This window comes from Cricetulus griseus, chromosome 2, assembly GCF_003668045.3.
Source record: "Cricetulus griseus strain 17A/GY chromosome 2, alternate assembly CriGri-PICRH-1.0, whole genome shotgun sequence".
NCBI classification, from domain to species: Eukaryota; Metazoa; Chordata; class Mammalia; order Rodentia; family Cricetidae; genus Cricetulus; species Cricetulus griseus.
In genome coordinates, this window is record NC_048595.1 from 90,247,125 (window position 1) to 90,273,691 (window position 26,567).

The 26,567-nt window shown below is 37.4% G+C and overlaps 1 protein-coding gene across 5 annotated transcripts in view; it reads right to left on the minus strand.

The window, feature by feature from the left end:
• The window catches only part of Slc44a1 (solute carrier family 44 member 1), a 180,395-nt gene that overhangs the window by 76,809 nt on the left and 77,019 nt on the right, over nucleotides 1-26,567 (minus strand). For all 5 annotated transcript variants that reach the window (XM_027403081.2, XM_027403080.2, XM_027403082.2 and 2 more), the window contains exons 4-7: nucleotides 23,913-24,049; nucleotides 13,081-13,174; nucleotides 5,689-5,858; nucleotides 3,771-3,860 (exon numbers count right to left, since the gene is read on the minus strand). In XM_027403081.2, coding sequence (XP_027258882.1) covers nucleotides 3,771-3,860; nucleotides 5,689-5,858; nucleotides 13,081-13,174; nucleotides 23,913-24,049 — 491 coding nt within the window. The remainder of the gene's footprint in view (nucleotides 1-3,770; nucleotides 3,861-5,688; nucleotides 5,859-13,080; nucleotides 13,175-23,912; nucleotides 24,050-26,567) is intronic.

Consider the following 26,567-nt stretch of genomic DNA (forward strand, 5'->3'; position numbering starts at 1 on the left):
AACAATTGGTTTTGCAAAAATCAATACAAGAAAATACGTAATATATATGCTCAGTTTTCTAGACCTACACTTTTTAACACCATGAACGGGACACAGTGATAATCCACTTAACAGAAAGCATGCAGGTACAACTCTTTGGAAGCATAAGCATGAGAAGGAAGGTAGCTTTCATATTAAGTATTGACAACTCCTTCAGGCCTTCTTCCAATACAATCATCATTGACTATGAAGCTGAGGACACAGCTAGTAACAACAGATAACCTCCAAGGGAAATTTGGAACTCCGATGCCTAGTGCTCACAGCTATGTAAATGAGTAAATATTTGTACAGTGATTAAATAAATAAATAAATAAATAAATAAATAAATAAATAAATAAATAAATAAATGGTATGAAAGAGTAGTTCTTGGGAACAAAAACAGGAAACCTTTGATGTCTGTGGGTTCTGGGGATAAGGAACTTTTATTTCTAATGCTAGTTCAGATAGATATAAAAAGGAGACTGAAGAACAAGGCAACGTTACAACCATGCAATAGCTGAATTTTCACTCAGTGTGTTCATTTAGCACCTATCCACCAGGAATAGGGTAGTAAACAAGTCCCCACTGTCTCTGCTCATTGAGTGTACACAACCATGAGGAAATTAAAATGAACAGGAAGTAAGTCATAACAGAATTTTAAACCTTAGGAAAAAAATCTAAGAATGATAGTACTTGGTTTAGGAAGGCCCTGCCAATTTTTAACACCAATAAGCAAGATTTCCCTTAGATGTCATGTCTGGGCAAGAGAATAAAGACTGACAAAGATCAACTTTAAAAATACCTAAGGAAACTAGAGCCCTCATCCAGTGGCTGATGGAAGCAGAGACAGAAATCCACAGACATCCACTGAACTGAACTCTGGAACCTAGTTGCAGAGAGGGAGGAATGAAGATCAAAGGGGTTGGTACCAGGCTGGTGAAACCCACAGAAAGAGCTGGCCTGAACAAGGGGGAGCACATCGACCCCAGACTCCTGTCTGGGAAGCCAGCACAGGACTGATCCAGACCCCTGAACATGGATGTCAATGAGGAGGCCTCCACACTCTAGGGGGCCCCTCGTAGTGGATTAGTATTTTTCCCTGGTGTGAAAAGGGACTTTGAGAGCCCATCCCATGTGAAGGGGGAGGGACACATGGGGGAAGGCCTAGGCCCGACCCAGGATGATGTGGTGGACCTTGGGGAGCCCCCACCGAGGGCCCTACCCTGCCTGGGGAGTGGAGGGTGAGTGCGGTGGGGACAGGTGAAGGGTTGGAGGGGAGGGTTAGGGGCGGGGAAGGGAGAGGGAGAAGGGATTAATATGTGAAGCAAGCTTGTTCCTAATTTGAACTAATAAAAAAATTAATTACAAAAAAAAAAAAAACACCTAAGGAAAAATGCCTTCCAGGTGTAGGTCTAAAGCTCAGGTGAGGCCATGACTGGCAGGAGAGTTCTTTATCTGACCAGAAAGAGACCACTGGTCCATACTAAAGTGAGCCAGCAAGAGAGACGTGCTGGGAGGCATGGGTGCAAGGATGGCTGGGGACCAGACTACCTGAAAAGAACTATTGGCTACAATAAGGAAGGGGCATTGGAAGCAGAATGTGGGGAGACTAATACAATAATGCCTGGAAGATCAAAAACTGGATTAAGATCTACGCTTACCAACCTGACCTCCATCTGTACTCTGATTAAGTCAAAAGGAAGTTCCCTATCATGTTTGTTGGTGAATACCAAGTATGAAATTTTCTTCTTATGAAAGTATAAAGAAACCAAACCAACCAAACCAAGTGCATAAAAATATTTATTTCTTCCCTTTTGGAATCCCAAGGTACCAGAATATTGCTTGGAAAACTGTTCAACATATCCGAAAATGGAAGGAATTACATTCTCCACAAACAAACAGGAACAGGAAGTTCCAAGAGATGCTGAAGCCCTAGGAAAGTGGAGCAAGTGACAATGACATTAAGAATACTGCTGCTCGAAGTGGGCATCGTGCGTCTGTGCTAACACCTGTGGTGATCCCTTGACAGTTGTGACCTAATTTATCCATCATAACTAATAAGCGGTCATTACTAATTTTACAAATTATAAAACTGAAATGAGGCACACTGAGTGACATGAAATACCATGTACACTAAATGGCAAATTTAGATTACTAAGGTTACACATCTGATCATGAATTAGATGCAAAAGGCTGACAGGCACAGTGAAAACAGAGTGAGAGGAGGAAGACCAGATAGAAAGGGACTGGAATAACGAATCTCAGGCCCTCTCGTCATTGACAGACTCAGACTGCCAGTGGGAACACTAACACCAATGGGGAGCAGAGTCAGCACGATGAACTATTCCCAATGCAAAAGAAAATGACAAAATACTGAAAAGACAGTTTAGAAGACTATAAAATATTCATGGAATAAGCAACGACCTTAGGAAAAAGGTCACTGGGACAGGAACAATGACCAAATATAGAAACAAAAACACTTTTTTTTAGAGGTGGAGCAGAGCTGTCCCCAAAAGATGACAGGCAAGGATAGGAACCAGACTTAATTTAAAAAAAAAAAAATCCTTAAATTATTAAGGCTGCAGTGGAAAATCATATAGAACTGTCTGGGATGAATGAGACATAGAAACAAAATGCAATCTGGTCATTCTGAGGTTTCTGGAGAAACACACAGGCATGAAGGAACCTATGTGCCTGAACACAGTTCTGTCCAATGGATCCAGAGCATTCTGTGCCTCACAGTCCTAGCCGATGAACCCACACTGTGCATGCAAAGGTAAAGGCAATACTTGATAATCAAGAGCTAGAAAAATACAGAATCCATTAACTCCCTCATGAATAAACCATCTGAATTCAGTTAATACAAAGGTTAATCAAATTACGAACTCAGAAAGGCTATAGATGCAGGATCAGTAGTTCCAACTAAGACTAGTCCAAGAAACCTAACCTGAAATGTAACTTTAAGTTGGGGGCCTTTCAAGGCAAAGGTAAATAAATTCTTAAGGCACAATATGTAGAAATAATATTTTAAATTTAATAATAACTTGATTATTTAACAAAGTTTCAAGCACAAAGGAGTAGAAGGGAGTAGGTGAAGCAGCAAGTTAGGGAAATGTTATACTTTAGGCAAGGGAAAAGCAACACATATCATTTCTGCCTTTAACAATCACAGGAGTAAGCAGTATTTTACAAATAAACATAGGTTACCAACTGCCGAAGTAGAAATATATTAGATACAGAAGCAATGAGGAAGACTGTCAGAGAAAATGGTGTATACACAAAGGCTAGAGAAAAGAAAATATAAAAGCAGGTGTCAGCCCCAGAAACAAATGCAGCACTCAAATTACAGACAGAAGCAGAAAGATACAGTCAACTGAGCTCAAAATGTTAACTAAGTGCTGTGTATTCATACACACGCACACAGAAAAGGGTATGAGCTTCAAGTGTTAACCAGAGTGAAATGAGGAAATGAGAATATAATTATGACACCCTCAAGGCAAAAATAAAACACTCATTCTGGAGGAGAAATAGCACAGGAAAATAAAAATTCATTTTCTTCTTTTTATTTTTATTTACTACCATGAAACTAGTTAGGTACAATAAAAATGAAGGAGGAGGAGGAAGAGGAGGAGGAGGAGGAGGAGGAGGAGAGAAGAAGAAGAAGAAGAAGAAGAAGAAGAAGAAGAAGAAGAAGAAGAAGAAGAAGAAGAAGAAGAAGAAGAAGAAGAAGAAGAAGAAGAAAAATCACTTACCTAGTGAACCCAGTATGACCAGAATCGTTAAGATCCACACAAGCACTCTCGATATATACCTGATAATCACCATCAAAATCATGGACAGAACTACAGGGAAGACAGAGAACACAAAGAATATCATTTAAAAAACACTGGAGAATATAAAAAGAAAGGCAACTATTGCTTTTCCTACAGGAATAGTTTGATGCTATTAGTTCATGACCACGAAAAGAAAGGAAATGGGCTGCTTTTGAAATTACAACTCACACACTTAAGTAGCATCTCTGAAAACCAAAGGTCCTAACTGTGTGGGTTATAAACTACAGAAAAGAATACATGCAAATGCACATGGTGACTCCACAATAAGTGAGGCTGCCATGGAGTCACCAGCAGGAAGACATCAGACATGCAAACAGACATCAGTACAGGAAGTGTAGAGAATGACATGCCATGTGGTGAACAAAACAAATAACAACAAAAATTGTAATGTGTAGCTGGAAATCAATTAAAGTAACCTGTATCGTCCCAGGACAAATGTCTCTAATTCAACATTTAACTCTATAACACCAAGAGAGGGTCTGAGCCTATATAGTATAATATCCTTAAGCCTGCTAAAGCCAAATGCTCTGACCTCATTCCTCAACTGACTGCAAAGCTTTTCCTCAGAAAAGAGCAAAGATTAAGGTGAGTCACTTAGCCAACTCCCTTACCTATCCCAAATTAAACTCAAATGTGCCAAAATTATAATTAAAATGCCCAAAAAAGAGGACAGTTAACCCTTGTGTGAAAAACATAATTCTGAAATAATACTTTATAAATATTTAATGATCTAAAGGCCCATCTCCAAACAAATGAACAAAGTTATCTTGAATTTATATTATATTCTTATGCCTCAAAGGAAAGATAGTCTAATAAAAGAGGAATTCCAATGAATTCACATTAGTGTTATTAATCTTAAAGTTTGTATGTAGTTTTTGGTTAAAGCATTCAACTATTTCAGAAAAGAGTGATTATTATATATTATTATATGAAGTCATCATATTTTTTTAGGCCATTTGCAAAGCTAAATAAATGGTTAGGTTTTGGTCTAGGAATTTTAAGATACTACTTTTGCAATAAATGTATAGGAACGAAAAAACATATGGGAGCCCTTCAAATATCCCTAAGCTAGACTTTCATAAGGAAACATTATTACTAATTGAGTTAAGTACCAACTATGTAAAAAAGGAAACACTCTCTAGTGATAGGAAAGGTGGAAATACAGCCTGTATCTTCTCAATGAATACAACTGCTATTAAACATACTTAAATATTAATTTTACTTATGCAATGAAATAGTTTGGTGGATACTAGCTTGTGTCTCCCAATTAAGGCGTGCAAACTCTGATATGCCCTTAAACAGTTTTAGAATAATATAGGTAGTTTTTTTCATCTTGAAAATAGAATTGATTTTATTATCTAATTATTGACTAAATAATTCTGTGGCTAACAAGTGGAGATTTCTTATTTTTCCCAGCAAGGCAGTAATACTATGAACTATAGCAATAAAAATAAAATTACACACTTCAAAAGTAACCTGTGTTCTTAGAATATATAAGAGAGCACGTAGCCTCTTTTATATATAAATATACCTTTGGAATCACATCTAAATCATTAAAAGGAGCCTTCTACTAACATTAAAGTTAATCAATGATTTAGTAACCAAAGTTTGGGGAAACAAGTCTTTAATGAAAGGAAAAAGAAGTGACATGAGTTTCAGATATATACATATACATACTTTTATGTATATATTTATAACTATATGTAATCTGAAACAGTTATTTTGGCCATGGGTAGTCAAACACTTTACACGTATCCCCAGATGTATGCATATTTTGGCTAAAGACAGCAGCCTTCTGCAGTACTATGAAACAGCTAATAATGAGAAAAACAATTACCTAGTGATAACAAGCAAAGTCCCAATATAATTTCTTTGCTGGTCATTACTCCACTAATCAGCCTGTGTAAGACACTATTGTCACTGACAAAGGTGATCAGGGCCTCTGCAAACTTGGCATAGCAGGAAATGTTCACAGGAGCACAGCGATGGAAGAATGGAATAGGTGCACTGGTGACACAAGAAAAAAAAATCAGAAAAAAAATTACTCCTACTTAATATAAATGCCACATCAAACACACAAATGAAAGGTGAATATGGCTGTGATACACTCCACCCTCCACGTCATGGGAGCTAAGTGCTGTGCGCTATGAAGATGACTGCTATGTGTACTGATGCCAATCTTACCAGAGCTTATCAAAGAGGGTGGAGTGCATATTCTAACAGAAGACATTACCCCCCCCTTCTGAAAACAAATACACACATAAACATGGAGAACTACCGGAAGCAAAACCAAAACACTCGAGACTTCTCAACTCTGCACATCTACCAGAGGCCGATGGCAAAGTTTACATGCATGTCCTTCATTGAATGGAAAATGAACTTTTGCCAAAAGCAACTTAAAAGTAAACACACACACACATGCTTTTACATGAAATGGGCCACCATTAATAGAATGTTTCCTCTTTGAAAATATCATAGGAAACCTCATATTAATAAAGGTGTATAGGGCACAAGCTTATATACCCTCATATAAACAAAAGCATGCCAAGACATTAACAAACAGCAAATTAAAACAGCCATGAGAACTAATCTATAGAAATGTCTATAATACAGAAATACATGGTGAAAGTATAAATAATGTAATGGTGGTATCTCTGTATAAAAGATTACATACAAATATGGGAACAACAAAACACTCTATTAAAAGGTGAAAAATACATGACTTGTTAGGGTCATGGAATTCTCGACTGTTTTCTTTCCCTTTTCAGTGCTTGGAATTGAAACCCAGGACCTCAGGCATGCTAGACAACTGCACTACTACCTAACTATATTCCAGCAAATTTCTTTACTCTGCACATGTTATGTGTATGATATATAATATGCCTATATCACATACAAATGATAATATGTGTCTAGGAAAAGGGAAAACAGCCAACAAGTTTATCATTTAATTCAAGCTTCCATGTACCACAGCTGTGACTTGTGAGAGAACATAGATGTGTGTGTATGTGAGCCATGATTTTAATTGGCTTAATATCATGGATCTGCTTTAACGTCTGAGAGGATAATACATATGTACACATCTAACCAATGACAACACTGTGAGCCAGAGAACTTCAGAATTTCAGGAAAGCCCATACATATAAATACATATGTATAAATACACATGGGTAAAATAAGTTAAAATTTGGCCATCTTAACACAAACCTCACACCATTGGAGCTGATAGTCAGACAGGTAGCAGGTCTAATATAACATACTAGCGTGGACTAGAGAGTTGTAAATATGTTCTCGTTCTTAAATATTCATCTACCTAGTGGGTAAGATTACATGTCTGGGCATCAAATTTTAAGGCTCCTAGTCTTAGGAAAACATAACTAACCTGAAGCAAAATACTCTTTGTTTCCTTCCTTGAAAAAACTTTTCCCTCTTGAAATCAGAATGAGTAGACTGTTTTCATTAAATGTTAGACAATGAAAATGAATGGCAATAAGAAACATCATCCATACTACTTAACTTTTTGAAACAAAATAATTTTAAAGACGAAGCCTTACCTTAGTGACAGTTCGGTAAAATATATTCAAACATGATGTAATAATATAAAGGAATATTCATCTTTTTAAAAACCCATCTCTATGTACCTGTATTGTATTGGTATATACTTCTAAAATGGCATTAAATGAGCTTCCTAGAATTAATACCAAAGACCTAATAATTTTTTTTTTAATTGCAGGAGGCTAGGACATTTTGAGCAATTGTTTCTTGAATAAACATTATGCCATTAAAGATGAGAAAAGGTTTCAAATACAGAATACCTTTAAGTGAAATGGATCTAGTTAGAAACACTATAGGAATGTAAATGGATTAGCTATATATCTTGAAGTCAATGGAGGCTGATTTGGGGCAGAAGTCTTTAAACTGGTAACTCTGTTATAACTGACAGGTTTTCTTTTTCCTAATGTCTGGAGAGATTCTCTGTCCAAGCATACTTCCAACTATATATATATAAATCTCAAGGCTGACTATGCATCTTTAAAATCCAAATGTTCTCTGTTCTTCGTCATCTGCATCTCTACCCTTTGTGTGTACTGGCCCGTCATGCAGCTTTAGCTGAATGCATTTGCCCCCACCTTTACCCTGGAAGGGACCTACCTGTAAGGTCCTTTTTCTTGTTGATAGTATCCACTAGTTTCCGTCACCCTGCATATTTTTTTATTTTTTTATTTTTGCCTATAAGATATTAATTTAAGCCCCAATTCTCCTGACACTGCAGTTGCAAACCATTGTCTTTCTCAGTTCTGGCCTGTTCGCTGAAAGTGTGGCAGTGTCACTTCAGATCATCGCCATCAACACTGTCACCCATAAGACAATGATTCCAACTCTGAGGAACAGCATAGCCAGTAGTCTGTGTTGACTTCCTTGTGATGTTCAGACTAAGAGAGCAGCTTGAAAAGGAAAAGACTGGACTTTTAAAATCCCAACCCTTCTATTAAGGAAGAAATGTCAAGTGAGGTCTGTGCTGAACTTTTCCTTTCAAGTCACTTGGCCAACTCCAAAGAGTACTTTTGTAAAAAACCCTCAAAGAATTGGGGCAAAATAACAGTGACACTATAATTTACCGTATATTAATGAAAAAAATGACTTGTAACTCTAAATTTACCATATATTAATGAAAAAAATACCCGGTGCTCTAAATTTAAAACTATAAAAATACCAAAAACTGGTTAACTGCATTGTCTAGTAAAAACCTGCTTTTAATTAAAACAAATAAAAGATAAATAGGAGAGAATTTATGGATCCATTATTCATTTCAAAACTGAAGTTAAATATTTAGCTGTGAAGTGAAAAGCACTGGAATCGCTTGCCTGCCTTCCTTTCTTCCCCCTCTCCTCCTCCTCTCCCTTCTCCCCTCCCCTCCCTCCCTTCCTATGGAACTCTGCATCAGACTCTACCACTGAACTACATTCCTGGCCTCTGGAATTAGTTTGTTGCTGTTGTTTGGTTTCTGATACTCAACCTCATTCTGCAGTCCAGGCTAGCCTCAAACTCATAACAATCTTCCAGTCTCAACTTCTCCAGGGCCTGGAACTATAAGTTATTTATAAGCCACCATATCAGTTTTGGATTCTTTTCTCTTTTTAAAAGCTTAGTTTATTTAAAATTTTTATTGATTAATTTTTTTCTTTGAAAATTTCATCCTTGGATAAACCTTCATTTTACTCTCACAGAATCCTTTTGAGCACTTCTGACATCAAAATGCTTCTATTATATTTTGACATTTAACATAATGAATCCAAAATGCATTATCTCATTTCATATACCTCTGAGAAAACACTTCTGAGAACATGGTGTATGAGATCATGTCTGCACTACTGCATAACCTATATGACATAGTCTGTGCTTTTTAATGAAGAGGACACACATAAAGAATTTTCTTTACAGTAAGTTTATCTTTTTTTCAAAGACACAGACTAATGCATCTTGAAGAGGCCAATGTGGCTCCTATAGGTCCTGGCATTTCACATTACTGAAACATTAGTCAACAAGATTTAAAGATTTAAAACAAATTAGCTACTTGTAGGCAAACATTGGCAAACCTACTGCCCACTTCCCTTGAGTCCTGACTATCACAGTCCCTAAAGCAGGACAAACAGTACCCAGTAACTGGGTCCATGTCCTTCATGAGAGAAGCAGGGATCAGTATCTCAGTAACTATTTTAGAACCCCAAGCTAAAAACAACCACATATGATTTCTAGCTGTATGTTTTGAGAAAAGAATAGCATTAAATGATTCTAGAAAGATCCCCTATAGCATATAAAAAGCAAGAAATAAGTCAAGAATCTCACAGTTACATAAAGTACCCTTTGTACATTTCATTTTATTTTCCTCTCTTCTTCCACTTTTATATACTCTAGAAACAGCAATGATTATAGAGATCCTATAAGATCTAGACTCGAATTCTGACTCAGTAATTACTTTGTGGCCTTGGGTAACTTATGTTCTCTCATCTTCCATTTTCCTCATTTACAAACTAGGGGCAAAACCTGCACAGATTTCTGAGGGTTCCATGATGTAATACATATGAGAAATCACATGTTGGTAGTAAGCACATAGTAAGTGACTTGCAAATATTAATTCATCCATCAATCTCCTACTTGAAATTATGGATAGATAATACTTTTTCTTGATTATTAATTTCTCACCTCAGTATTACAGTATTACTTACCCAGCACCTAGCAACCTTTCTGGTATCAAAAAGTAACCAAAATAAGTGAACCAACTGAGAAATTGTTTCTGTTACTGTTGTTTTTCCCAAATGTATGTAATACCACTGCAAGCAGACAGGGTGGCTCTCCTCCATATCGCCACTCCACTTGGCATTTCACCAACAGAGGTATGAATTTCGATAAACTGTTGTCTTTTTTTAGCTATTTGCTGACTTTTAACATGCTCTTAGTGTTTTACTGCAAATTATTTTATGGTTGCTCTTGCTAAGGCAGGGACTGTCATCATCAGGTCTCTGGGCACCCAGGAAGGTCTGGGCAAAGGAAAAGGATCTAGAAGTAGGGAGACATAATACTTGCCAAGCTGGGTGCCAAGAACAAAAGTGGGCATTATCTTAAGCCTTGAAACAATTTTGTGAACATTCCCATTTATTCACAGATAAACTGGATTTATACCTAGAGACTTACTCCAGTTGTTAAATAGAACAATGGGACAAAGTCACCCACAGACTTATAAATTCTAGGTCTTTCTTACTGAATATCGTTAAAAAGAGTCCTTTACTTTTAAGTCTACAGATTTTCAGTTCTGATTTGGATTAGCAACTTGACAAGATGGAAAGAAATCCATTTGACTGATGTGTCCTCTTTCTACTTTCCAACATAATATTTCAAAATCAAGTTTAGAAATCATGAGTTGTTTGGACCCAAGTTCATGCCGCTCTGTCCTAGAAGAATGCTATGTTCCCAGGAGGAGGGGATGAGGAGACAGGGGAGAAGTATCAGCAATTAAGAGAATTTCCTGCCTTCCCATGAGTTCAGTCTCCCACACGCACATCAGTACTCGATCCAGTATCAGTGGATCTGACATGCTTCTCCGGCCTCTGGAGGCACACCCCCACACCTACATGTATATTTAGACAGGGCTACTGACTGTGGTGCATACTTTTAATCCCAGCTCTTACAGCGCAGAGGCAGAGGAATCTAAGTTCTAGTCCAGCCTGGTCTACATATTGAGTGAGTTTCAAGCTAGCCAGAGCTACATAGTGAGATTCTGTCTAAACAGATAGACAGACAGACAGACAGACAGACAGACAGACAGATGGATGGATGATGGATGGATAGATGACTGATAGATGATAGGTAGATGAAAGAGAGAAAGAAAGAAAGAAAGAAAGAAAGGAAGGAAGGAAGGAAGGAAGAGAAAGAAAGAAAGAAAGAAAGAAAGAAAGAAAGAAAGAAAGAAAGAAAGCCAGCCAACCAGAACAGGTGTTGCCCAATATGGCAGAATGAGAGGTTGGGGGGTAGGGTTGTGATATGAGCTACACCTCCACCCACCCACAATTATGTAGGAGCAAAGTAACTTCATTCCCATTCCCAGGACTTTCTAATTATTATTTTTTTTAAATAATATGTTTTAGCCTAGAAAGAATGATTCTATACTCAAAATATATATTTAAAACAGATTTTAAAAGTTGGGTAGATATTCATATAAATTTTTTCTCTTCTCCATTGAATTGTAGAGCTATACCTCCAAGACAGGGTTGACTACATTGCCCAGGTTAGCCTCAAACTTGCTACTTGGCTCAGGCCTTGAACTTGAGATCCTCCTGGCTCAGCCTCTTGTCTGGGATTATAGGCCACACCAGCAGGCCTAGCTCTGCTTGTTTTTATATTAATGAATTTTCTGCAATGACTGGATCCAAAGCACCTCCTTGGCTTCATTGTTGTGGCCTCCCTAGCGGCCTTCACTTCCATCCCATGAATGTAATCTCCTGCGTGGCTGTAATTTTTAAATCCTTCCCAAGTTTCTTCTGAAACAGTCCCTTTAGTTTTATGCCTACAGTCTTTAAATTTTGATTTTCAGTAGCAACTTGACAAGGCTAAAAGAGCTAGAAATCAATTTGACAGCTGTGTCCTTTTGTACTTCGAAAAAGACAATTTAAAATTCAAGTTAATAAAGCACAAGTTACCGCATAAGTCATACTAAAGTCAACATGATCTGCTTTCATGTTCTCAAATCCTTAATTTTTCACTTACTGGTCCAATATAATATACTGAGATATAAAAGTGACTTCTAGTCAATTTTCTAGAGGTTTCCTAGGTCACACTGTTAGAAAGATAAGATACTTGAAGTATATGCATATCTAAACATATACACATATATTCATAATTTTTGAGAGCATTTTCTACAATGCTTGAGTATTTGTATCTTTAAAAAAATTCTATGCATCATGCTAATGATTGCTTTACTTCTAAATCCTGTAAGCCATCGCCAAAGAGCATTTCTTCATCTTTCGTTTATTACATGCAGCTGGTATTTAATAATAAATGTTTGCTAAATAAGATTTTGGATAAAACTTAGAGAATGCCCTAACACTGAGGATACTCCTAAAGAATATAACCTAAACAACCTGTGGAGAATAATCACTCACATAATTTTAAAATACAAAGCAATAAATATTTTCATTAAGTATTATTAGGATCAACTTCAAAGCATCTATAGGGACAGTGAGAACTGGTTCCTAAATTTGTTGCAGAATTGACAATGATTTAGCAGTTTTGCATACTTAAAAAATTATGGTCTGAGCCGGGCGTCGTGGCACACACCTTTAGTCCCAGTACTCGGGATGTGGAGGCAGGTGGATCTCTGAGAGTTGGAGACCAGCCTGGTCTGCAAGAGCTAGTTCCAGGACAGCCTCCAAAGCCACAGAGAAACCCTGTCTCGGGAAAAAAAAAAAAAAAAAGGACTGAAAATAAAAATACCGAAAAGCCCCTGAAAGAAATTCAAAATATCTAAGAACAAGAGCAGTTGTTTGTGAGTACATTTTTTAAAGATTAAAATATAAAAGTTGTCAACATTTATTTCTACTTTTAAAATCTTATTATCAAAGTAATGGCCCTAGCAACAGGCATCATCAAATGATAATTTTCTCAGAACAACACCGTGTTAGGTTTACCTATGAAAACAAAGGCTATAAGTTAACAACTGTGCAATTAAATTTACCTGGCTGGGACTGGTAGTTTGGGGCAAAGCCCAGCGGATTTTGCAGACAGAGTGTATTCAGAAGGCTTTATGTTGTAGGTACACAGTGCTGAGCCTGTTGAAAGAAAGTGACATTTTAGCTAATGGAATTGTCTGAACAAAGTCCCAATTGTTTTTCCTTAACTTTAGATGTTAATGCTAACATATACCCTTTCAGCCTTTATAAACATTCTAAAAATCACTTCATATATACTATGAATCATTTATGTATACTATGAATCATTTAAAATCGTTTTCTCTGAAATGATCAATAATTTAATGTATTTTAGGCACAAACTTTAATTACTAACACTTTTCCTGACTGTCATGTCATGTTCTCTGCCAGATGACAAAGACATATACATCACTTACTGTATGCCTATAAAATGGGCATTAGGACACTCACAAACTAGAGGATAAAGAAGCTAAAAACAGGCAACTGGTAGAATGGCTGGGATTAATTACTACTACAAAGCCTGCACTCCACTGTATTACTGCCTCTTATTCATGTATTTTCCATTACTTAAAATTGAATATACTACACATGGAACTGCATACAGGTGGGATACCACTTTTTTCTTATTTAAAAGGCATGAACCGGCTTTTGGGGAGGGAGAGGGAACTGGCATTGACATGTAAAGCAATCTTGTTTCTCATTTAAATTAAAAAATGGAGGGGAAAAAAAGAGGTAAGATAAAAAGTAAATAAATAAAATAAAATAAAAGGCATGGACCATTCCCAACTGAACAAACTGATAAACTGGTAAGTGATCTCCAGTTTCCAGATAGTTTATAATACCTCAAAGTTAAATTTGATTGGCAACAGAAAGAGCTTTCTGATTATGTGACCAATACTTATCTAAATAACCATGAAAATTCAGAATGACACAGTCCAATGAATTTTGTGTGTACTATCTTATTGAGCTGCAATTGTTTTTGATATAGCGACTTCAATACAGGAAGGTTCGTTGTACACCGACAACAGATGGTAGTGTGTGAGGAGCAGGCTGTTACTTTGGTTTTGCAAAGTACCTACTGTATTATACATAAACTATCTGATTAACTAAAATCCCTACCAGATTTCTAAGTTAGCAAAATATCCTATCATTAATACGAACAGAAAAGCTTTCATTTGTATAATGAATGATAATGAGATCTTAAACTGTACTACTATGGAAAAAGCTCAAAATATCTGTGAGGCCAGAGTGGCCAACTAAACACCAGGTTAATTTTGGAAGAGGCACTTGATCATATCTCAAGGAAATGGAGAGGACTATTGAAAAACATATCCTGGTTTGTTTGGAACAAAATTGAGAGTGAGTTTATTTAACTTTTATCTTGTTTGATCAATTAAAGAAATTGTTGGAAATTTCCAGAAAGCAACAAATCAGAAGCAATGCTATCTGAAACCAGCAAACTATCTGGTAAATGTTTAAATATGATGGTCTGCAATACCACGTTCACCAAAATATAAATAGTATGAATCTCAGGCAGTGAAAAATTATTTTTAAAGATACTTTAATGTTACATGGCACTCTTCTCCCAAGGGTTTTCTACTTTTGGTAGACTTGGTAAAGGACTAAGTTTTAAAAAATGGTTTTCAACTATTCTTTTTCTTGCTGATGAAATTTCTTTAGCAGTTAAGCACATGGATTGAGGATATGCTGGGTGGTAAAATGTTCACCTTGCATGTTTGGTCCTGCATATTGGGGGTAGGGGGGAAGTAAAAAATGAATATTAAGTATATAACTTCCCTGTAAGTATTATCTGTAATGTCTTAAGCTAATGCCACCAAGTTCTAGTCATAGTAACTTTGGAGGAAACACAACAGCAACCAAATACTTCAGACTAATCCTAAAATAACTAGAAGTTTTATTGAGAAATTAAGAAAAAAATACTGTGCCAACAAGAGCAGAGCACCCAATGTGACTGTGGACTTCTTGAGCTTACCCACCAACATTTCTTTCAGAGGTCAAGATCGAATCAATGCACAAAATCATCAAGGCACTCAGTGAAGTACTGTGTGCCTTGCCCTGCTGCTAAACACACTGCTTCATTTAAATTCAATGGGCACAGTCTCCACCCATTCAGTGCTTTCCTTCCTTTAGAGAGGGAGGTCACCAGGTGCAACAAGGCTCAATTTTATAAATACTTTCCCAGAATAATGTTCAGTGGAAGGATAACAGCTTTATCTCCAACGGTCTGCTGGGACTTAGGCCAACATTAAGTGGATCCTGTACTGAACACACGAGAGGAAAAAAGACCTTCATAACATGTTAGTAGCAACAATCCTAGGAAACTTTCCACTGCCTCCTGCTCAGAGTTGATAGATGGAGAAGGCTCAAACACATGGTAAAAACCTTTCGATGCAAACATTTTACAGTTGTTTTCCTTCTCATGTTATTCATGAATACACTTGCAGTGGACATTTTAAAACTGGCACCTGACTTTTATTTTCCTTACAGCAGAATTATAAACAATGCCCACCACAGGAGGTTTACACCTAAGGAGTCAGGCATACAGGGCTTTTTAAATGCAAGAACAGTTTTTTTTTTCCTTAAAAAAAAAAAAAAAAAAGAACACACTTGAATAATGAAAAGTCAAAAACTAAAAACAAAAACTAATCTAAAGCACACCAGAGGCAATCTATTCAACTCAGCCAGTGTTATTCAAAAGCTATCCAAATGAGCGATTTTAGGAGCCCAACTTGGGTATACAAACATTTATCATGGTAAATGCTTACTATCACCCCCAAGAATGTTTAACTTCTATGACATTTCAAATGTCTTAAAATACTCAATTATTTGTTCTTTGGTTCACTTTTGGTTATATCAACCCTATGAGGTCTGTTCTATGACTACACTCTAGAAGTTATAGATGAGAGAGAGGGGGAGGAAGGAAGAGAATCAGTGAGCTGTTTATAAATACATTTCTCTTTTCTTGAGCCATTATGTTTTGTTATTTATGGTAATCATAACCAGACAAATAGCCTTTAAGGTTCCATGCCAAAATATACCCCCACACATCATAATCCATCCATTCATCCATTTTTTTGAAGAAAATTTATTTCCAATACCCATTCTTCCATGTACTTTAATCCCAGTTAAGTTCCACCAACCATGAAGACACCAGAGTGAAATACATCTTTATCTGATTGTTTTTCTTTCATAGAACTGCAGCTGGTGAAGACATGAAGCCCTGTCAGTAAGACCTTCCCATGGTATCTCCTATTTTCATGATCTTCTGGGTCACTTTCAATCTTTTCTAAAAGGCTTTTCTCCACCTGTCACATGACACTCAGGAGGGTCTTTGGAAAATGCAGGTTCCATGTTTTACACCCTCATCCTCAGGATAAACCTCACACTCCATGGACTCAAGGCCCTTTTAAAGCAGGACTGTACCTCTAAGTCCAGCCTCCTTTCAACCACCCTTGCTATTCAACAACTCTGAGTCTATTGTACACATACTCTACTCCTTCTGTCTGAGCTGTCTTTTGCAGACTAGTATCTGATTAAGGTTCTGCTAAACTTTGAGCAGAATTTCAAACCACTCAAACACCAACTCCTGTCAAGTCTTCTCTGACCCACTCAGGAAAGAGATATGCCACTTAGCTCCATTATAGAACACAGCATCTTATTTTTGTAATTTTTCAACCTGTCATCTCTACTTTCAATATATGAGCTCTTAGAAAATTTTGACCTGTTTTCTAGTGGCTAAGTGAAACTGGAAACCACGCTCTAGTGCATCATATTACATACAATGTTCATATGCTTTTCACTACACACAATAAAACTAGTTCTCAGGCTGTGTGGTGCTGGTGCACACCTTTAATCCCAGCACTTGGGAGGCAGAGGCAGGAGGATTTCTGTGAGTTGGAGGCCAATCTGGTCTACAGAGGGAGTTCCAGGACAGTCAGGGCCTATTACACAGAGAAACCCTATCTCAAAAAACCAAAAATAAGCACATAAATAAATACTACTTTCTCAGTCATGGTATCATGGCATGCTGTGGCATACACTGCTGGTTATGGAAGGCTGTCCTACACAATGCAGGGGTTTACCAGCACCCTTAGCCTCTCCCTACCAGATTCCAGCAGTTTCCTTCTAAGCCCTTGCTCAAGCAACAACCAAAATGTGTCCAAACACTGCCAAACCTTGTCAGGCAGTGCCTTTATGGTGTGAACAATAGACCCAATGAGCTGGTATTTTTTTTTAACCTTAAATTATATTTACCATCACAGCAATCTTTATAAGCATTAAAATATGAAAAAATAGACCCCCTCAGGATGATTTAAAAATTTGTACTTAATAGAAAAAAAATTTTATATGTGGATCTGTTTTCATTACAGAAATCAAATTCTATCACCTTGTGAAGTCTCATGAATTTAACTTTCATTTTTCTAATTAGGAAAATATCGTGCATTTATATTCAGGCAAAATAAAAAGCACTTTTCCAATTTCAATCTCTAGTAATCCATGAAATGTGGGGACATATTTACAATTCTTAAGCAGCACCATCCACAGAAATGAGCCATTGGTACCACCCTGTCAACAATGAGTGGCACATGGTAGGTACTCAGTAAATATTTGCTAAATGAATTTGTAGTATCTACATGAGACTTCTAAGTGCTCTGAAGACAAGTCTGATCCTGCTGTACTACAAGCTGGACTATAATATGCATCTCTGGTATATACCTAATGGATATTAATTATTTGATTAAAAGAATTAGTTTAAATTTTATTATCAACTGTAAACATTTTTTTCCCTTTCTAAATGATCAAGCATCCAGGTCTCTGACTTGGAAGCAATTAAGTCATTTGCCAGAATAGATCACTGTTCATTTATATACATTATCACACCTTCTGCATCACTCTGTAAAAAAACAATCTATACTAACTGTGCGCTTTAAATTATGTTGTTACTGGTTGAAGGGAAAACACAATGATCTGATGCTGACTATAAAATTAACAGCCAATGACAATCAAAAGACTTATTAGTATTCATGAGCAGTAAATTTTATCTAAATGTCATACAATTGTTAAATCTTTTAATGGCAAAACAATAACCATTCTGAAAGCGCCACTCAACTCTGCTGTAGTCAAAACATGTCTATGATCCAAACAGAAGGTCATGACATCGTCAGAATTATATGGAATATTGTAAATCAGAGACGCACTTTTAAATAGTAGTACTTTTTGTGTAATATAAATGAGATACAAACAAGGAAAAAATTTCTGGCATAGTTTGCTATCATAACATTGTCAGAATTATATGAAATATTGTACATCAGAGAAGCACTTTTAGATTGTAGTACTTTTTTATATACTATAAAAGAGATGCAATAAGGGGGAAAAGCCCTCTGCCATAGTTTGCTTATGCCATAAGACAGAATATATATTATAAAATAGAGTAATGAGAATGATAATAAATGTCCCATTTGAAATCCTAACAACTGAGGATGCGTGGTCCACCTGTCACTTAGAGATGTTCATCTCGAAACCACTTGTTAAAACCGAGCTAGAAAACTATGTAAATCCTCTGGTACAGCACGTGGCACATAGTAGGGATAAATAATTGGTATGTTGAAGCAAAATGCATGGCTTCAATCACTCACTAAGACCCAGATGCTTGAACTGAGCAATGTGGCTACAGATGGCGGGCCAGAATTGTGGGAGAGGAGGAGAATTGCATGACCAAGCACTATGGACTTCCTTGTCACCTGTCATGATCTGCCTGGGTTCAGCTGAAAATCTCATAGAAAACCAAAGCTGGCATCAGAAGGAGTGTAATTAATTCCCTCTATGATGTATGTATATATTATTTGCGCTTTCAAAAATCATAAGGACAGGAAGAAACCTGTCCATCAGAAACTAGAAGGAAGGAATGTAGGGGTAAGATGGGATTTACATCTTGATGAAATAAGGCCTAGATGGGAACTCCCACTAGGCAGTTTCAATTTTGTCTGTAGGACATAAGATTGGGAAAGACAAGGAGCAAGAGGGCTCAAGAGAAGAAAAAGGATGGATAATTACTTGGAGATGGTGTACAAGAGAGAAAAATGAATGAAATGAATTATTTAGATGAATTTTTCTTTAAAAACTGATTTCACAGCAATTCTGGTTAGATTGGCTGGTGGCAATAAACACGGATTCAGAATTGAGGATAAAGAACAGAGAGGATGAGAAATTATTAAGTGGCAATAGAGATGGGTAGGGAAATCTTGTTCATGTTCTTTGAGAAAACATTATGGGTATCTACTGTGTGAGCACAAGCAATGGAGACTGGGTATTCAGAGATAAACACAGCATGATACTGCCCCCAGGAGATTCACACAGACCCACCGCAGGGACATGATAACAAACTGACAGACGTTTAATACATAATTCTTATGGTTTCTGGTAACTGCAATTTTTTAAAAGGCCATTTTAAAATTGCTTTCTTTGCTAGGATCATGTATTTGTGATATTCATGTCATATACGAACTACAAACCATAAGAAATTCACATTTACATATTTATCACCTAAATCACATATTAGAGAGTATACTTTCCAGTTATCTAGATGTCCTGTATGCTTTTAAGGCTCCTGCTAAAACACAGCAACCCCACAGAACCAATCTAGTTCCAGACAATGTCTTCTAACCTCTCCACTCTAGTTGGGTGCATTTAACAAAAGCTTCCCACAAACATCCAGGAAAACAACTCTCTTTCTTGCCTAAAAGAAACAAAGACTTGAGAGAACACTATTTCCCTAATAAATGTGTTTCTTATAAACACTGCTACAGGACCAAGGAGCTTCCTTTTTTTTTTTTAAAAAAAAAAATGATTTCTAAAGATAATAAAGGTTTATTTGAATGAGTGGCTTTTAGTTCTAGGAAGTACTTTCAAATGTTGTCATGAAAACTTAGGTCTTTGAACAGGATTTATATTAAACTTTCATTCAGGTAAGAACTGTATTATCATACCCACATTTTAAAATATGGTTTAGATTTAGCATCCTAAAAGTACCTCATATGATCCTTTTCTTTCAAGAACATTTTTTAAAATTATGATAAAATACACACAGCATGAACTCTCTGTGGGTACACAGTCAGTGACATCAAACATACTCACAGTGTTTTCAACCAGAACCACGATCCATCCCTAGAACTTTCTTCTTGAAAAATTGTTAACTCTTCAGGTGTTAAACAGTAACTGCCCATTTTATCCCCATTACAGCCCCTGCCATCTACCATTCTCTTCCCTGTCCTGATGAACTTGACTACCCTAGGAACTTCAAATATGTGGATTTTCCAACAGTGTTTGTCCTGTGGAGGGCTTATTTCTCTTAGCACAACATCCTTACTCCAACCTGAATGCCCTGAGGCTTTCGCCTATGTTTTGTTCAAATAGTGTAATTAACTAAGCTTTTTTCATGGACTTACAATAGTTCTCTCCTTGAGACTTGAAGATGTCTCGCTTACACCTGCATCATCTCTTATAGAAAGCTCCTCACTGAAAGAAATAACTGAGGTCTACAACTGTGAGCTCAAAGGGCCTTTATTTCCTAACAGAGACTCAACTGTGTACAGAGGCACAAACACCAACAGAAACAAAAGTTACAAAGACCAATGAGGAAGCGTGCTAAAGCAAGACAGGGAATGACCTCTCTCAGTGATGGTGGTAACACTGGGATTATACCTTATCAGGTCCAGTTCTGAAGAACAGCTTAAGGTCTTTTGAGACATTCAGGAATTCCAATTGAGGAGTTGTTATTAAAGCAGTTATTTGGGTATCTACACCCAAAGTTTCCTCTCTTTTTGATTTAATAAAGTTTTTATACTTACCAATTAAAGTTACTGTTGTCCCCACCATGTTACTGTTGCTGTGCTTTCGGATACTGTCATTATGACTGATGTTATGTGTTGTGAAACAGGATCTCACTATGTAGCCCTGTTGTTGAACTTGCCATCCTCCTGCCTCTTCCTCTCAAGGGTTGGGGTTATAGGCATACATACATACATCAACATGCCCATATTCTTTATTATTCTTTTTTTTTAGTTTATTTTTATATATATTTGAATTACAAACAAGATTGAAATACACGACGATCCCAGTTTATTCTTTATTATTCTTTATACAAACTGACTCCAAAGCCTAGGGGTCCTTGCTATGTGCTAAAATATTTATTAATCAATACTGCTGAAATACAAAGCTACAGACTCCACTGGAAGTGTCTTCTCAAGAATGAATAGATCACACTCAGTATCACATGCACTTATAAGGATAACTGGCCCAGAAACAAAGCATGCCAGAGCAAGGCACAAGGTGATTTCTTCAAGAGACCACAAGAGCAGGTCATACAGGATGAGGACTTAGCCTTGACTTGGCCTTCCTGGTGACAGCTCAGGTTCACCCTCACTCACACCCAGGATGTTTGAGAGGACAAGCTGGAAAATAGTGTAAGACTGGACCATGGCTCTGAGTGTCATATAAGACACGTACACCTCTTAATCCTGTACCATTCATGAATTCAAAGCAATGGATTAGTGCTGACTGAAAACTCTGAGAACAGATATGATTGTTATACAGCAGTTGTATCCAAAGCAGTGGTTCCCCAACCTGTGGGTGAGACTCCTTGGGGGCAGGTCAAATGACCATTTCACAGGGTTACCTAAGACCATCAGAAAACACAGATATTTACATTATGATTCATAACAGCAGCAAAATTACTGTTATGAAGTAGCAATGAAATTAATTTTATGGCTGGGGGAGTCACTTCAGCATGAGGAACACAGCATAGGGTCACAGCATTAGGAAGGTTGAGAACTACTACTGCTCTAAAGGAACTGGTGGAGAGACTGGATGTGGGAAGTGCAAAGAATAATGGTAAAGGTGGCAGCTAACAGAAACTTCAGCAACTTTTTCTGCCAGCTGCACTTCTAAATATTTTTCATGTACTGATTTATCATAAAAATCCTAATGAAGTATGCTAGGTACAGGCACTGCCATATATGGCAGCTGAGGCATAGAGAGGTCAAACAACTGGCAAAGAGTCTCAAAGCTACTAAGTTAAAGAAGCAACAGTTGAATCCAAACAATTTACCTCAGAGCCTGTACTGTCAACCAGTGAACTACACCACCACCACCAATTGGGTACATTTGTTTAAGGAACAACCTACCTAAGATGGAGTATGGTAAGTTACAAGGCTGATGATTGTGACACAGGACTTAGCAAGGCAAACATGGGATAGTGCATGGGCATAGAAAATGAGCCCTTGAGAAGTCTGTTTCATTTGGTGCCCACCACACACTTGGCATTCTTCACATATCCTCCTATTTATTTGTATGAGGACATCTGGGCTCCAAAAGCCCCTCTATCTCTTATTATAAAGTCAGTGACCAAATCTGGATGAGACTCTAGTTCCTTGCCAGTCCATGCCTTTTCCACTGCCTGTATGAAGGGCATGAGGTGGTAGGTCAGGGACATGGCCCCTTCTTCCCCTTGGGGGACTAGGATCACATCTGGAACAATCTGGAGCCATGCAAGAACAGGCACTGTTAGGACTCCCAGCATTTTTTTTCTAGCCAGCTACATGTTACAGGGAGTGAACACTGGAGTCAACAGATGTTCAAAGGACCTAGCACTGGCCATGGATTTAGGCAGGCGGGAAGACCTGAGAAGCCCTACATACACTATACATACATGGAGGCTCAGGGAAGTTGAAACACATGAACCAGAGGGGCCATTAATACGTGGTTCTCCACAAAGAGTAACTTTAAAATTACTCCATGGAGAACTGCGGTGCCTGGAAGTAGGGGTTCCTAAAGAGCAGAGCTGATTGCAGCAAACTGACTCTGCTGCCATTCTCTGCTAATCCCAAACTTTTAACCTCAATGTTCCTCAAAGTTATTCTTGGAAAAGGTCATGACGCAACATTAAATTTAAGAGCAGAACGTAAAATTATATGTACACTAGCACACTAAAAAGGAACCGACAGCAGAAACTTGATTATAGTTCTTTGTATTCGTTCCTGTAACTTTCACCATTTGCTTTTACACATGCATATATTATACTGTTAACCACAGATTAAACATAGACTGAGGGAGAAAAAGGGAGGGAAGACAGACTGAGAGATTTAAACAAGACTTGGAAAGAGAAGAAAACCTGAGCCTTACATAGAGTATACTAATAATTCAAATGATTGTCAAGTGCCCCTGGTCACCTCATGTTAGCATTCACCTGTGATTCCAGCACTTGGTTGTAGGGGCCAAGGCAACAGGATGATGAGATCATGCAACCAGCTCGGGAAAGATCCAATTTCAAAACAGCAAAACAAAAATATCCAACAGGCTTGGGTATCCAAAATACCAAAAGATATCCAAAAACACCAAAGCGTTTATTTAAAAAAATACAAATTTGCACATCACAAGAACCTACTTAGAATTTCCCTGGGAAACACCCCCAAATTCTACTATTTTCTTTTTCAGTAAAGATGTGAGATGATCCATTTCTGTTTTGGTTTGAGACAGGAGATCTTGCTACACTGTCTAAGCTAGCCTTGCACTTAGGCTAAGCAACATTTCTACCTTGGCCTGCTAAATGGCTGGGATTACAGTCACTGCACCCGGCAAATACAGAGCTTTAACAATCTCCCTGAGTTGATTCTAGCATTTTTAACTAGGAAATCTAAAATCTAATTTCTGTTTTTTCCTCTTTAAGGTTGTTTTATGACATATTTACTACTAGGATAAATGTATACTGAAATGTAAACATATAGGGTTTAACAGTGAGACAGATGACCAGAGTGTCAACTTGGACAGCCTAACATCTCACCGTTGATCTCTGCAAACTTCTGGACGTCACTCAAGGTTTTCAACTCCTCTCTTGGACATGTAGCCACACACAGTGCTATCGACTTGATCTTCCTGTTTATCAAGTCCAGATTGCATGGATCCAAAAAGAACACATACCTAAAACATGGAGAGAATGGAGACATTATTTTGCAAAACACATTTTGTTCACTGCATACTCAACTAAGCCCCAAAGCAAGGGACAGACTCCACTGAGCGTTACAATCGCATTCCTCAAAAATAGAACCATCAGTGAGAGTTTTAAAGACAATGACTTATAAAGAGAATGGAGTAATTGAAGGACTTAATAGTTTTCATGATTTCTTTTCCTAATATTTACATTTTATAATATGCAGATTTTATTGTCAGAAATCGTTTTCCTTGCTTTGTTAAACTTACACCAAACACAATTAGAATATCCCAGTGTTGTTATTTAACATATATTGCAGTTGCCATGGAAACTACAAACTTTGGTTACTGAATATTATTATGAAAATAGAAACATGTATATTAATGAAAATAAACCAACATGAATAGAAAGTTGAGCAAAAACTGGAAGAATATACAGCAGCATTACAGCCATCTATACATGAAGAGTTTTTAATTTCCTTTCTTGTACTTTTTAGGGTTCTCACATTCTAAAGGTAATACAGATTACATTTTAATTGGAATATCCACAATAAATACTTATTATTTTTAAAAAATTCCATAGCAGTTACATAAAAATAATACACACATCTCACAAATACCCTCTGTATCTTTCTATAATTACCTTTTCTAAAGGGGTGGCTTAGTTGGAAATCACAGACTTCAACAGATATTATCATCTTTCCCTGAAAAAGTGATACCCCAAACACCCTCCAACAAGATAAGCAGAGTGTGGTGTTGTAGACCAAGGGATGGAGCATAACACGGAATGTCTTATTGAGCATGAAAGTAAAGAACATCAGCCCTGGTACAGTTTTTTTCCTGAATCCATGGCAGATTTTATAAAGTCAATGGCCTTTCCTACAAACCATTCAAATCTACACTACAAATACAACTAAACATAAGAATTAGGTAATTACTTTTCTCAGCCTTTGACTATAATCAAGTGAAGAAGCAGGATTAGGCACAAAATCTAAAAAGCAAAAAGAACAAAACAAATGCACACATGAAATTGGTACTATAAAAGAATACCATTAAAAAGGTGCAGAAGGCACCAGGGAAGCCTCGACAGATGGAGTAATAACCCTGCACAGCACAGTGCAGTCACAAGATCACCCCAGAACCCAGCAGGAAGGGGAAGGATAAGCTACAGTACAAATCAACACACTCTTAGAGACTCTAAACCCATTAATGTTCTAAAAAGATAAAAGGAATGCAAAGAAGCCAGATGTGATTTGGAAGTAGGGTTCATGGACAGCTTCCATGGTCGAAAACAAGGAGGTAGCTAGTACAGGCAGGCACCGAGGGAACAGTTTCTGGAAAACCCTGGTAGAAACAAGCGGCCTCTCACTCCTTCTCCCATCATCTGGCCCATGCATCTGACCCAGTATGCCTGTCCCTAGGACCCCCAGACAAATGAACTACACAAAGCCAGATTCTGGGCAGGGAACCCTCGGGTCCTGGAAGAGGGTACATCAACTAATGACAAGTACTATCTATGACAGTAGTAATGAATGGAGCCAATGCTTACCGAATACTCACATGACAGACACTAGAAAACCCTGTGTGTGTCACATATTAGTTGCACACAATAGTGTGGTGTGTTTCTGTGAAAGCAGTAGGATGAGGGTGGGGGAGAGTAACTGAATACATAGTTCTTAATGATAAAGACGCCTTGAAAAGTGTCCAGGGAAATCACATGACAGTAGAAAATGACCAGGAAAGAAAGCCAGAGGCTACCAGGCCTTACAGCTGGGACTGGGCTAGATCAAGGACAACCTCTTAAGAACAGAAATTTTGTCTGATTGTCCTGCTTCTGCCTCTTCCAATGCCAAAACTGTCCTGGCTATGCTTAGCTTATGCTCCGAAACACTGCAGTAGTTTGTACTTGTGGGTAGGTAGCAATCTTGTACTGTGCCTTGGTTACACCAACCTGAACTTGCATTCTGGTTCTTTTTTTTCTAAGAAGGCACTGCATCTTAAACCCATGAGTCTCCTACTTTGGCTTCTTAAGCAGCTGAGATTACGGGTCCCTACTATCCTCTGCTTCTAGTCCTCCCTTTAATAGCTCTTTGGTCTAACTTAAGGAAAACATTTTTCCTTATTGGTCTCAGTTTCCTTATTTTTAAAACTACTACCATCTATTCTGTAGTCTACTTTATGATCATTGATGGTACACACTTAACAGACAGTGTGTATATGACAGTTCCTACCAGTCTCACTAAGAAAACAACCTGACTTTTACAAAGTCGGCATTTGAGACTAAGCCACTCTGGTAGGGGACAAAACAAGATGACGAAGATGACACTAATAATTAGTTTTCATTTGAGAGAAAAATTCTGCATAAATACCATTAGGTCAAAAGCCTTGGTAAGAACTAAGCAGCCCCCAGAACAGGTAAAGTAGAACAAAAGTACGTTAAAAAGTTGAGTGGAATTTTACAATGTTTATCAATCACTAACAAATTAATACTGTCAATTATAGCTTAAGT